The 13910-nt window shown below is 40.3% G+C and overlaps 1 protein-coding gene across 1 annotated transcript; it reads right to left on the bottom strand.

The window, feature by feature from the left end:
• Nucleotides 1–1214: 1214 nt before the first annotated feature.
• On the bottom strand, nucleotides 1215–13268 carry LOC308401805 (protein NLRC3-like). Its single transcript, XM_080890237.1, has 11 exons — nucleotides 13024–13268; nucleotides 11886–11915; nucleotides 11589–11678; nucleotides 11188–11310; nucleotides 8095–8146; nucleotides 7408–7627; nucleotides 5516–7310; nucleotides 5252–5425; nucleotides 4735–4908; nucleotides 3359–3405; nucleotides 1215–3282 (listed from the first exon to the last, which is right to left on the bottom strand). Exons 2-11 carry the CDS (start codon nucleotides 11891–11893, stop codon nucleotides 2741–2743), a joined length of 3225 nt encoding a protein of 1074 aa, XP_080746363.1. The 5' UTR covers nucleotides 11894–11915; nucleotides 13024–13268; the 3' UTR covers nucleotides 1215–2740.
• Nucleotides 13269–13910: the final 642 nt, after the last annotated feature.

Genomic DNA, 13910 nt, shown 5'->3' with positions numbered 1-13910 from the left:
ACCTCCTGTGAAGTTGTCACCATACTAGTGATGAGCAAAGCGAGACTTCGTGAAACATTTGAAGTCTTTGTGCTTGTATTGATGATTCCAAACAATCTGAAACCATCTCCACAGTGGCACCTGCTGGACAATTTGGCTATTGTCACGTCCTGATCATATTCTGTGAAATGGTGACACAGACAAGTTCTGCACAACTTCAAACAAAACCACTTATTATATCAGACTATCAATATCTTCGATCACTACATGTTTTGGAGAAATCCTCCAAAACAATTTGGGTAATTAGTGGTACAGTAGAGTACTAAGGTCACATTAATGAAAGGAAGGAGTTTTACCTCAAAATAGTATTTTGAGAAAAGTCGAAATGTGGAGATTACAGTTGTTGTTTCAAGCCAGACAAATGCCACAGCAGCTATACCCTCACAAAATGCCTCAGTGAAACAAAACAATCAGCTGTCTTATCATGTCTTGTGATACAACATGCATCCTCTTCATTGCACAAGGGTGTAACCATCGATATCCTTGCTTCTGTCCATTGCCAGACATTTCATTTTATACAAATCCAGCCAACAAGTTTGTGTGTTTGTTCCCTTCTGACCAGATGCAGCTTTCTGCACCACCACATGGCCTTATAACTCTCACCACTGTTTATGTGCTAAAAGAGAAATAATTTTAATAAATACCAATTCTGAAGTAGAATTTCACTAACTCATCTACACAAGTCATTTAGTAGACTGTATATAAGCCATAAGAGTTTTGTCTACAAACAACTGTTAACTCCACATTTCCACTTCAAAAAAATATTAAAATAAATCAGTAATATATATTTTTATTTATGTGGCCTCTAATAATTTCCCTTTTATATATTAATCACAGTCGAAATGTGTGTGTGTGTGTGTCCTCCCATGCTCAGAAGTCTGGGCGCTTAAGTTAATTTGCCAAGTTTGAATTAGCAACTAAGGAAGAACAAACTTGGAGTATTTGATGTTGAGAAACAGCTCTTGTCTTTTGTGGCTCACTTTGTTGCTGCTGCAGCAGTGGCTGTGACATGAACTCTGCCTCATGTGTTCAGAGAGCTGCACACTTCACCAAACTTGAAGGAGCTGTGTATGTGTGCTTTGCTTTCATTTGTGTTTCCACCTCTGGCCACCAGGTAGTGCGCTTTTGTGTTTTCTAGTCAGCTGGGTTGTGTTTTAGGCCCCGTTAGTGAGGAGACAAACAGATGTTTCAAATTTAAACCATTTAAACTGGCTCAAATAAAAGACCTCTTTAGTAACTCGGCTCCAAACAGACACTGACAGCAGAGAAGGAAACTGTTTACAGCTTAAAAAACAAACAGTACTGGAATCCACCTGCTGGAGGCGCTGTGAGCTCACTGGACCCAATCAATCAAATTAAAATACTCCTGTGTACTTTTCTCTTTCTTCAATCCTCACCTTTTCAGATTTTTTTTTTTATCCTACTCTCATTTTCAAAGATGCATTTTTTCATTTATTTACAGATTTTAATTATTTTGGTTAAATGAATCCAAACAGTCACTTTTGAATACACTCTGAGAAATAAAATGTTGTATTTACTCCACCCAGTTATGTCAACTGGTTCCACACAACTGGGTTAGTGAAATATAAAACGTATGATACATTTAACTTGAACAAGAAATTTTAAGTACATCTGATAAATCTACTCAACCAAAACAAGCTCTACTGAAACTATAGGATTAAATCACTTTAACAGAATTGCAACTTACTCTATACAAGTTTGTAAATTAAATAAATCAAGTTTGTTAATTAACCTAACTTTAATAACACTTGGTGTGTATACTACACACATATATACACGGGAGAAGTAAACATACACTGACAGAATCTGCAAGAAGTCAAGAAGAAAAAATCCGACTGTTTTCATCTTGATTCTTTTGTCTTCACTTTTCCGTTTCTGTTACATTTCATGAGTCTGTTTTAACACGGAATAAAAACCAGATCTCAGATTGTAAAACTGTTTCTGTTCAGTCAAGAAACACAGACTGGAGGTCAGACTGTTTTTATTGATTATGAACTGAAGAGAGACGTCTCCACAGCGTCCAGTTAGCCATAAGCTGCTCTTCTTGTATCAGCAGTACTAGAAGCTACATTTGGATCAACACAGACTAATAAATGGATCCAGAACCATCCGGATCAGTTGTTGTGAAAACTGGTCACACAGTGGTGATATTGCTTTTCTCCAGGAACTAATTGTACTGAAATGTTACTTGCATAACAAGAGAGAGACACAAACGTATAGTTATGCAATGTAAAAAATTAAAGACGCCTAAACACAAAATATTTAGAGCCTGCAGCGCTCATCATCACAAAGTCTAACCAACAACGTCTAAAATGTCTAAATTATATGTTCCAAAGATTTCATCCATCAGTGTAAGCATGATTAAAATGTGTATAATGCAACAAATTTAGTAATAGATGATAGTAATGCAACAAATTTAAAAATACAGTTCCTCTTTCCTCAGCACTAAAAGTACTGTGGGTATTTAAACTGTAGTATATAAGTAACAACTGATATCTGCTCTTAAAAAAGGCACCAAAGACAATAAGATGATTAAAAAAAATTTCAGGAGAATCAGTCTAATCCAACATCTCTGGACTGAAAAACAAACTAATATATGTACGAGACAGTTACCTGATATACTAAGTAAGAAAAAGTATGAAACACCAATGTGAGAATATTTCTCTGCACAGTAAGTTCATCATTCTGAGTCAGCACAGAGGTGGATACTAGAGTCAGGCTTCACTCTAAACCCAGCATATACAGGTTCAGTGAAGGTGGTGTTGAAGGTGTGCAGGTGGATCAGTTTATCAGAGGAGACACTGTAGAAGGACACAGTTCCTGCAGAACAGTCCACATACACTGCTACTTTGTGACAGAGAGCTGAGGAGAGCAGAGGGATGGCTCTTAAATCAAATTTGTGACTTGCATAGTAACCCTTATCATCACTGCAGTTGAGACTCCAGGATTGGTACGTCCTTCCAAACCTGCATTCATCCTCTTCTCCTCTCCGTCTGATTCCTTCATAAGCTACAGCAACATGAACCTCTCCTCTCCACTCGACCTCCCAGTAACAACGACCACTCAGACTGTTGGTACACAGCAGCTGAGGCCAGTGATCAAACCTATGATCATGATCAGGATACAGCTGGTCTTCTTCCACATGTGTCACCTCCTTGTTGTCATCAGACAGTTTGAGGTTTCTGTGTGCTGTGTTTGGATCCAGCGTCAGATCACAGAAATCTAAAAGGAACCATGAGAAAAAATGTAGAACAGTACAAGATTGTGTGAATGCAGCTCATAAATCAAAAATACTTACATTTCCTTAGACCTGGTCTCATCCACTGGACTCCTTGAGGCGCCACACTGAAATGAGCACGTTATCTTTTAGTGTGCAGACATGGCCTTTATATTCTCTGATTCATCTTTTCTAGAGAAATAACCTTGTGTTTTATTTTATCTCTTAATAAAGTCAAACAGATAATACGGTTCTAAGGTTTTATGTATCAAAGCACAATTAAAAAAATAAATCATCGGGTCTGTACCAGGTTCGTAAATTATCTAAATACCTAAATACAACCTTCAGTCTTTTTTATTTTCTGCCTCCCTGTGTTTCTGTCACTACAATGAACACTGTGCTTCAAATACTATTTTCTCTTTCTGTTAACACGTGTGAGGATGTTTCCGTTGCTTAGTTATTCAGTGCAAAACAAAACAAATAAATATATAGAACAAAATATTTTGAGAAAAGACTGCTGTGTTCATTCTGATAATGACAAAGGCTTTAGACTTTTTGAGTCTGAATCCGTTTTTCAAGTCAAGTTGTTCCTGTTATTGTTTTTGTTTTGTAGCTTCGGTTATTTCCAGCCTCAATAGACCTACTGAGTCCTGCATGCAGAAAACAATAAAAAGTTCAATGAGAAGATGATTTTTTTCTTGATTCTCAGGAGGCTATGACAGCAAACATTGCAATTAAGTCAATATTTATTTAATTACACTTTGAATCTGAGTACTTTTTAAAATTGCGTTTTGTTAACTTTTGACTGTTTTTTTTTGTTTTTGTTTTGTTTTTGTTTTTTTATACCTTGTGAAGCACTTTGTGATCTTTTATCTAGAAATGTGCTATATAAATAAAATTTTACTTACTTACTTACTTACTTAATTGAACTGAGAGCATATATAATTCTTCCCAATCACAATTAAAAATAACGTGTTCCTGCACAGATGACTTGTTCATGAAAATAGGAATCCTGGTGCCTCAGCTGACTAAAAACAGGGAGGTAAGGCTGTGACTGTGTGGAGCATGAAGTGAGGACATAGGGAACGCAGCAGGAAGCAGCAAAACGAAACTATAAACAGGATCACAGACCCAGAACCATCACAAAGGCACCTGTCAGATCTGGGGTTAAACACATCAAACCTCACTTAGCCATGGTCATGTGATGTTGGTGTTTTGATTGACACAGTCTTGAAATGTCAGTATCGAGGGTCCAATCCTTATGTATTTGTTACATTCTCCTTCAAGCTGTGTATCCTTCCTCGTGTTTTAACTGTGATTGGTTCTGAGTCATTCACCCACACAGCTGCTCACTTAACTGGACATACAGACTGTATTACTGGCAATCAGATCAGTGGTTACCTTAAAATATGCTGGAGAAAAAAAATATATTTTAGCTTTATTTCCTGTTTTCCTACCAGAGTATGACCAGTTTCACATGTGGATCCTCCTTTAGAGCAGACAAAAGCTTCATTCCTGAGTTTCCTGGATGATTATAGCTCAAGTCCAGCTCTTTCAAATAGGAGGGATTGGAGCGCAGAGCTGTGGCCAGAGAGGTGAAGCATGTTCCTGTGATCTGACAGCCTGACAACCTTCAAACATACAACATGTCACATCATTGTAATGAACTGCTCTGAATTTGATGATGTACATGCAGTCAAATTAACAGATTCTGATTTCAGTTAAAGTAGTTAAAAAACAAACAAACTGGCTTTTCTTCACTCAGTTTTAAAAAAGAACAAAACGCATTGACTTTCTGTCTTTTTTGCTATGATGGACAATCATATTTTTCTGATTTATGAAGTGTGTGTTTCATGTCTACTCTACTGTTCTCTTTCAGGGCTTACACCAAAAAAGTAACAACATGTTTAATCTATAAAATAATGACAGTTGTTGTGAAATATCCAAATCTCCTGAAACAAAGAGTCAGCTAACCTGAGAGTTTCCAGCACACAGTGTGGACTCCCAAGTCCAACACAAAGCAGCTTCACTCCTGAGTCCTGGAGGTTGTTGTTACTCATGTCCAGCTCTCTCAGTCTGGAGGACTGGGAACTTAGAATTGAGGAAAGAGCTTCACAGCTTCTCTCTGTGAGGTTACAGCCACCCAACCTGGAAAGACATGAATAGCAGTGAACTTTCCAAACTTTTGAAATAAATACTTTAAAGCAATGTCTTGCCAGGATTAAAATGGATACTTACTGGGCTTTCTTGCAGGCTTTGACCACTGGCAACAGCTGCAGAAGAGCCTCTTCAGAAGCTGAATATTTCCTCAAGTCAAACACATCCAGAACTGCTTCTGATGACAGTAAGATGAAGACCAGAGCTGACCACTGAGCAGGAGAGAGATTAACTTTGGACAGGTGTCCTGAACTCAGTTGATGCTGGACCTCCTTCACTATAGAGTCATCATTCAATTCATTCAGACAGTGGAGGAAATTGATGCTTTTTTCAGGAGAGAGAGCGCCATTCATTCTTTCTTTAATGTACTTGACTGCTTCCTGATTTATCTGTGAGCTGATTCCTGTTTGTGTGAGCAGGCCTTGTAGGAGATCCCGATTGGATGGCATCGAAAGACCAAGGAGGAACCGGAGAAACATGTCCAGATGTCCATTTGGACTTTTTAAGGCCTTGTCCACGGCACTCTGGTAGAACTGTCTTACTGAAGACTCATCAGTCTGCACTGAGGCTGTTTCTTCTTCTTCCAGCAGGTTGATACCAGAGTTGGTGAATGTCAGATGCACATGAAGAGCAGCTAAAAACTCCTGAACACTCAGATGAACAAAACAGTAAACCTTCTCTTGGTACAGTCCCCCCTCCTCTTTAAAAATCTGTGTGAACACTCCTGAGTACACTGAGGCTTCTCTGACATTAATGCCACACTCTGTCAGGTCTGATTCATAGAAGATCAGGTTTCCTTTCTGCAGCTCCTGAAAAGCCAGTTTCCCCAGTGCTTCAATCATCTTCCTTCTCTCTGGACTCCAGAGAGGATCTGTCTCAGCTCCTCCATCATACTTGATGTTCTTCAGTTTGGTCTGAACCACCAGGAAGTGCATGTATATCTCAGTCAGTGTCTTGGGCAGCTTTCCTCCAGCCTGTTTGGTTTTTAACAAACTCTCTAGAACTGTAGCAGTGATCAAGCAGAAGATTGGGATGTGACACATGATGTGGAGGCTTCGTGATGTCTTGATGTGAGAGATTATGGTGTTGGCCTCTTCCTTGCCTCTAAGTCTCTTCCTGAAATACTCTTCCTTCTGTGGGTCAGTGAACCCTCTGACCTCTGTAACCATGTCTATATACTCAGCAGGGATCTGATTGGCTGCTGCAGGTCGTGTGGTTATCCAGATGTGGGCAGAAGGAAGCAACTGTCCCCTGATGAGGTTTGTCAGCAGCACATCCACTGATGTGGACTCTGTAACATCAGTGAGGATCTCAGTGATGTGGAAGTTCAGAGGAAGTCGACACTCATCCAGACCATCAAAGATGAACACAACTTTGAACTTTTTAAAGTTACAGATTCCTGCTTCTTTGATTTCAGTGAAGAAGTGATGAATAAGTCCCACTAAGCTGAACTTTTTATCCCTCACTAAATTCAGCTCTCTGAATGGGAATGGAAACATGAACTGGATGTCCTGGTTGGTCTTGTCTTCAGTCCAGTCCAAAGTGAACTTTTGTGTCAGGAATGTTTTCCCAATGCCAGCCACTCCTTTGGTCAGAACTGTTCTGATTGGTTTGTCTCTTTCAGTCGAAGCTTTAAAGATGTCTTCACACCTGATTGTTGTTTCTGGTCTGTTTGGTTTCCAGGAAAACATTTCAATCTGTCTGACCTCATGTTCAGTGTTGACCTCTCCGGTCCCTCCCTCTGTGATGTAGAGCTCTGTGTAGATCTCATTTAGAGTGGTTTGGTTTCTTGGTTTAGCAATCCCCTCAAAGACACACTGGAACTTCTTCTTCAGGTTACATTTAAAAGTATTCTCACAAAGTGGATCAGGATTTTCTACAGGGAAGCACCAGAAACATGAGTGTGATGATTATAGAAAATGTGACAATTTCATTCCTGTAAAGACTGAATTTATGAAGAGAAATCCTCTCACTGCTCTGCAGACAGTCAGCCAGCTCCTCCTGTTTCATTATTCTCAGGAAGTTAACTGCAAGTTTCAGAAATGCCTCTCTGCTGCTCCTTCTCTGCTTCTCTTCCTCACTGTCCAACACCTCCTCTTCATCCCTATGACACTCTGAATAATCTGGATTCAGATCATCCTGCATCTTCTTTAGTTCGTTCTTCACAAACGTGATAATGTTTCCCTCCAGCATCTGGAAAATGAATGACACAATCTGAATTCACAAAAATCAGATCTTCATAGTAAAAATAAATTTTCACAGATTTGTTTTGTGTTTGTTTTCAATTTAGCAAAAATACCCTGTACTTATGTTCATTTTACAGGAAACAATGAAAAAAATTAAAAAACTAAATTAAAATAATTATTATAGTTAGATTGCAGGTTTTGTACAGGAAACAATAAAATAATAACATAAATTAAATTAGGTAATTTTCAGTACTCGGTTATTTCGTGGTACATTTCCCCATCTTACATCTTACATTTTCAAGTTGTGTTATAAAGTTATGCTGCAACTTTGTTTTGAAAAGTGTTTTATAAATAAAAATAAAGTAAAAAATTAATTCACTGTTGAATTATTTCTGGAATTTTTATTTTATGATGAATATTGGACTGTGCAACATGAAAATAATTACAAACAGAGGTTGGTGTACATGTACAAACCTTAAATATTGAGTCCAGATCAGTTTGATGCTGCAGACTCTCCTGATCAGCTCTGTGGAGACATCATGAAGACATTTGAACCATTTTGCACAAAAATACAAGCCAAAGATTTCTTCTTCTACTGTTAGAAAATCATCCTGATTAAAACAAGCACAACTGTGCTGTAACAAACCTATTATGTTAATTTAGAGACTTATTTTTTGGACTCCACTAGTCCAAAACTAACAGGTCAGTGATGGTTCTGTACCAGTGTTCTTGTAATGACGATATTATGGATATCTCCTGCACATTGCATCATCGCATTAAAAAAGTCAGATTCATGTTGATGTGTTGAAGTGTTTCATTTTAAATTTGACCTTTGTGCCTTTAAATACAAGGAAGAGCTTCTTACAGCAGCAGCTGAAGTTTTTTTTCTGAGTATAAAAACTTATAATACACATAAACAAAATCATATGACACTTTGAATCAGCCTACACTCGGCTACATTCAGTGTCCAGATGCTGAACTAAAAATGATCATCTTATGGTCTGTATTTGTATAAATGGTCTGTATTTGTATAAATGGTCTGTATTTGTATAGCGCTTACTATCTTTCTACATCCATCCATCCATCCATCCATCTTCATCCGCTTTATCCGGGGCCGGGTCGCGGGGGCAGCAGCCTAAGCAAAGAGGCCCAGACCTCCCTCTCCCCAGCCACCTCCTGCAGCTTATCCGGGGGAATACCAAGGCGTTCCCAGGCCAGCCGAGAGATATAATCTCTCCAGCGTGTCCTGGGTCTGCCCCGGGGCCTCCTCCCGGTGGGACATGCCTGGAACACCTCACCCAGGAGGCGCCCAGGGGGCATCCTTGTCAGATGCCCGAACCACCTCAGCTGGCTCCTTTCGATGTGGAGCAGCAGCTGCTCTACTCTGAGCCCCTCCCGGATGGCCGAACTTCTCACCCTATCTCTAAGGGAGAGGCCAGCCACCCTTCGGAGGAAGCTCATTTCTGCCGCTTGTATCCGCGATCTCGTTCTTTCGGTCACTACCCACAGCTCGTGGCCATAGGTGAGGGTAGGGACGTAGATCGACCGGTAAATTGAGAGCTTCGCTTTTACACTCAGCTCCCTCTTCACCACAACGGACCGGTGCAGCGTCTGCATTACTGCAGCTGCAGCCCCAATCCGTCTGTCGATCTCCGGCTCCCTTCTCCCATCACTCGAGAACAAGACCCCGAGATACTTGAACTCCTCCACTTGGGGCAGGAACTCATCCCCGACCCGGAGTGGGCACTCCACCCTTTTCCGGCTGAGAACCATGGCCTCAGATTTGGAGGTGCTGATCCTCATTCCCGCTGCTTCACACTCGGCTGCGAACCATTCCAGTGCGAGCTGGAGGCCCTCACCCGATGAAGCCAACAGAACCACATCATCTGCAAAAATCAGAGATGAGATTCTGAGGCCACCAAAGCGAAAGCCCTCCGCCACTTGGCTGCGCCTAGAAATCCTGTCCATAAAAATTATGAACAGAACCGGAGACAAAGGGCAGCCCTGGCGGAGCCCATCACCCACCGGGAACGAGTCCGACTTATTGCCGGCAATGCGAACCAAGCTCTTGCAACGGTTATATAGGGATCGAATGGCCCGTAGCAATGGGCCAGACACCCCATATTCCCGCAACACCTGCCACAGGACACCCCGAGGGACACGGTCGAATGCCTTCTCCAAGTCCACAAAACACATGTAGACTGGTTGGGCAAACTCCCATGCACCCTCAAGTATCCTGGAGAGGATAAAGAGCTGGTCCAGTGTTCCGCGACCAGGACGAAAACCGCATTGTTCCTCCTGTATCCGAGGTTCGACTAACGGACGAACTCTCCTTTCCAGCACCCTGGCATAGACTTTCCCAGGGAGGCTGAGGAGTGTGATCCCCCTGTAGTTGGAACACACCCTCCGGTCCCCCTTCTTAAAGATGGGGACCACCACCCCGGTCTGCCAGTCCACAGGTACTGCCCCTGATCTCCACGCAACATTGCAGAGGTGTGTCAACCAGGACAGCCCTACAACGTCCAGAGCCTTCAGGAACTCGGGGCGGACCTCATCAACACCAGGGGCTCTGCCACCAAGGAGTTGTTTAACTGCCTCAGTGACCTCGCCCCCGGAAATTGGCGGGTCATTCCCCTCATCCCCAGACTCTGCTTCCTCCTCGGAAGACGTGTCAGTGGGATTAAGGAGGTCCTCGAAGTATTTCTTCCACCGCCTGACAATTTTCTCAGTCGACGTCAGCAGCACTCCGCCAGCACTATACACAGTGCAGGTAGAGCACCGCTTTCCCCTCCTGAGACGTCTGACGGTTTGCCAGAATCTCTTCGAGGCAGTCCGAAAGTCTTTTTCCATGGCCTCTCCGAACTCCTCCCACACCCGAGTTTTTGCTTCAGCCACTGCCCGAGCCACATTCCGCTTGGCCTGTCGATACCTGTCGGCTGCCTCCGGAGTCCCACAGGCTAACCAAACCCGATAGGACTCCTTCTTCAGCCTGGTGGCTCCCTTCACCTCCGGTGTCCACCATTTGGTTCGGGGATTACCACCACGGCAGGCACCAACCACCTTTCTACATTATAATCCATTTTGTCTTGTTATTTCATGCAGGTCATATAAAAAAGAACCACTGGTGAAAAATGTAATGTAAATAAGGTTAAAAATAAAAGATTTGCTAATTTCCTTTATCGGTTTTGTTGATGATTGTCATGGTGATGGTGTGTCACTATGAATTATGAGAATCATTTAATATTTAGAGAAATCCAGCAGCTCATATCGTGGCATCCAGCACCACACATACAGCTTCAGATTATTTCACCTTCCTATGCAAAACTGGCAACCACATCAGACTGAAACTCTAATTTACCAATTAAAAGAGTCAAACTAACTGCTGACACATTCCTGCTGATTATCACATAAATTATAATCAGTGTGATGCCCAGTGCAGGGGATGCAGGGCTGTTAAGATAGATTTATTTTTCTTTTAAAGAAGCAGCCTCACTTATGGAGCTCTTTAATCTCAGGACTGAGGCCAGGTGTACCACAGAGCTGTAAGGTAAATGTGAAACGTCTTACTCCTCAGCAGCAGCAGACTTTCTTCCTTTAAAGTCAAAGATGAAAATCTTTGACCGATCACTCTTCAAAGACACACAGCTGGGTCCAGGTTCAGATTTAGGGGCATCTGATGTCTCAGTGATCCTGGTGAACAGAGAAAAAGACCATCAGGCAGAGAAATCACATTTTTCGCCTTCAGACACAAAAAGTACTGGATAAACTTGGAGCTAGTCACAGTGATAATATTACAATAAGGCTAAAAACTTTGATGCTCTTCACAATGTTCTCTTTAGTCTGTTTGTTTATCCAACTGTCTTTTCTTCTTTTTGTGAACAAAGTTAAAAAATTTAATAAATAAATGACTAAACCAAACCTGTTTACTCATGGAGTTAAGATATGTTTAACAATTTGTTAACTCTTACGTCTCATCAGGAGTCAGTTTCCTGCTTTTAAAGTCAGGACGGTCTTTCTCTGGAGATCTGGGTCTGGTCTCAGGCTCAGGAGAGTCTGGTCTGAGGAGTGAGGAAAAGAATAAGGCAGGGTTATATATATACACTCTTTTAATCTCCAGGTGGAACATACGCTGGAAAAACTTTGCAGGGTTAAATTGAATGAACAAAACAGAGAGCAGTTTTTTTGTAGAGTTATTGCATGTATGAAATCACTTCTGTTTTTGTTCTTTTAGCAGTGACGATAACGTGAGGTTTTGTGTGTGATACCTTTCCATGTTGGTAAAAACCTGCAGTCACCTGATGGAAGAGAAAAATGAGAATAAAACACAGATTGTCAGAGATTTACAGTTAACAAACAGTCAGGTGAATAAACAACAATGAGGGGTCAGCTTCCTGTTTCTACAGAAAACTGTCTGGTGAAATATGTATAACATAACTTTTGAAGCATAAGCAAATAAAACAATAAAAACTCCCTAACACAGATTATATATTTTTTTCTGTTTATTGAGATATTTGATAGGGAGAAGGTGGTGACCTGTTTAAGTATAATAATAGTTTTATATTATATTATGTTATATTATATTATATTATATTATATTATATTATATTATATTATATTATATTATATTATATTATATTATAATTAAGGTTTCATTGTTTTTCAAAAAAAATCTGAAATAAAGTGAGCTTTGTTGTCTGGCAATCAAAGAGTCAACAAACAATCGTTGTGATGATTAAACTTTTTAAAGAGGAGATTAAATAGAAAACAAATAAAAAAAAACATAAAAAACTTACATGATATAAATCAGATCAAAGATTCACTTTTTTATCATCGTCCTGAACACTGTCTGTCTGCAGCTGTTTGCTGTCTGCACTAGGATAAGATCTGATTCTGTTCTTTCTCTATTAAGGTTTTGTCTTACTTTCACCACTTTATGCTTCAGGAGTTTGAGTCTGTATTTAAGTAAACTATTCTGTAGCTCACTTCCTTGTTTTTCTCATATCTGTTATTGTTTTGAATACAGGTGCTCACTGTACTGATGACACGCCTACACTGTTATACTGGTTAAACTGGTTAAACACTGCCTTGTTCTGGTGTTTTGCTGAATTTCCTGCCCCTGGCTACTGAATTTCATCTATCAAGTAAAGGGTTTGAACAACTAAACATAAATTATGCAGTTACTAAATGGCGTAAAACATTTTAATCGAATAATAATTATGTTACGAACTGTAGGGCTCTGCGTCCTGACAAAGTCAGAAATGATCCAGCCACCTGAATCAAAAACATGATAAACTACACAGAGAGCTCATCACCCAGAGGCATTAACAGTTTTGTCAAAGCACATAAAACCATCATCTGATTGTCTGAAAACACAAAACACCAAATTCATGGTTCATGTCTCACCTTTAGTCCTTCCAACAGAGTCTGTTCTGCCTGCAGTGGGAAACCTTCAGTCTCCTCGGTCCAGAAAAGAGGTTCTCAAATGTTTTGTGGTCACGAGCCCCTTTCAGAGGACAACATTATCCCATATAATCAGCTGATTTGGTCTTAGCTTCACATGATGATGTGCACTGACTGAAATATTTAACCACGTTCACCAGATAGCTGACTGGCTAATGATTCATTTGTAGCAGGACAGAAGACACAGAATTACAGTAAAAATAAATGAAAGATAAAATACATACATCTGCCGTGTGTCCTTCTTTCACTCTACCTTTTTCATCAGCCCTTACAGGACAAAGAACCGAGTGTAGTTTCATATGCAAACACAGCCGTCACGCCCGGCTGCCTGAGGTCAGGTTACATCAGCGAGTTTGTTCCTCTGTTTGTTTTCACTACAGCTTCCGTTCAGTTTTCAGCAACTTCGAAGAAACACACAGATATTATTGGGTTTGGTTTTATGAGTAAAGTTTGAAGACATCAGTAAAAGAGGAGTAAAAAATAATAATAATTATGTGTGCGTGTTGACCTTGAAACAAAAACATATGATCCTCTGTAATAGGAACTAATATGAGCTCGTATTTATGTGTCTCTTTGGCACATAAATGTAGGTAAACTGGAAAATTTATTAATATTAATAATAATTCAGTGTCCAATCTCAGGTCATTGGCTCAGACGCAGTTTTCTTTCACTCTACTTGAGCTCACCAGCTCGGTAACAGCCCCACTCTTTGGTGTAAATGAGTCTTTATATTTGCTTTCTGTAACTTGATTTTTCTTACTTATTGTGTGCTCACTGTCTGTGTGTTTGTGTGCACAAACTTGACCAAATAAAGGAAAAAAAAATAATCA

Source organism: Rhamphochromis sp. 'chilingali' (assembly GCF_963969265.1).
Source record: "Rhamphochromis sp. 'chilingali' genome assembly, chromosome: 1".
NCBI lineage: Eukaryota > Metazoa > Chordata > Actinopteri > Cichliformes > Cichlidae > Rhamphochromis > Rhamphochromis sp. 'chilingali'.
Note: the sequence above shows the minus strand (reverse complement) of the source record. Positions and strands in the feature narration are given on the sequence as shown.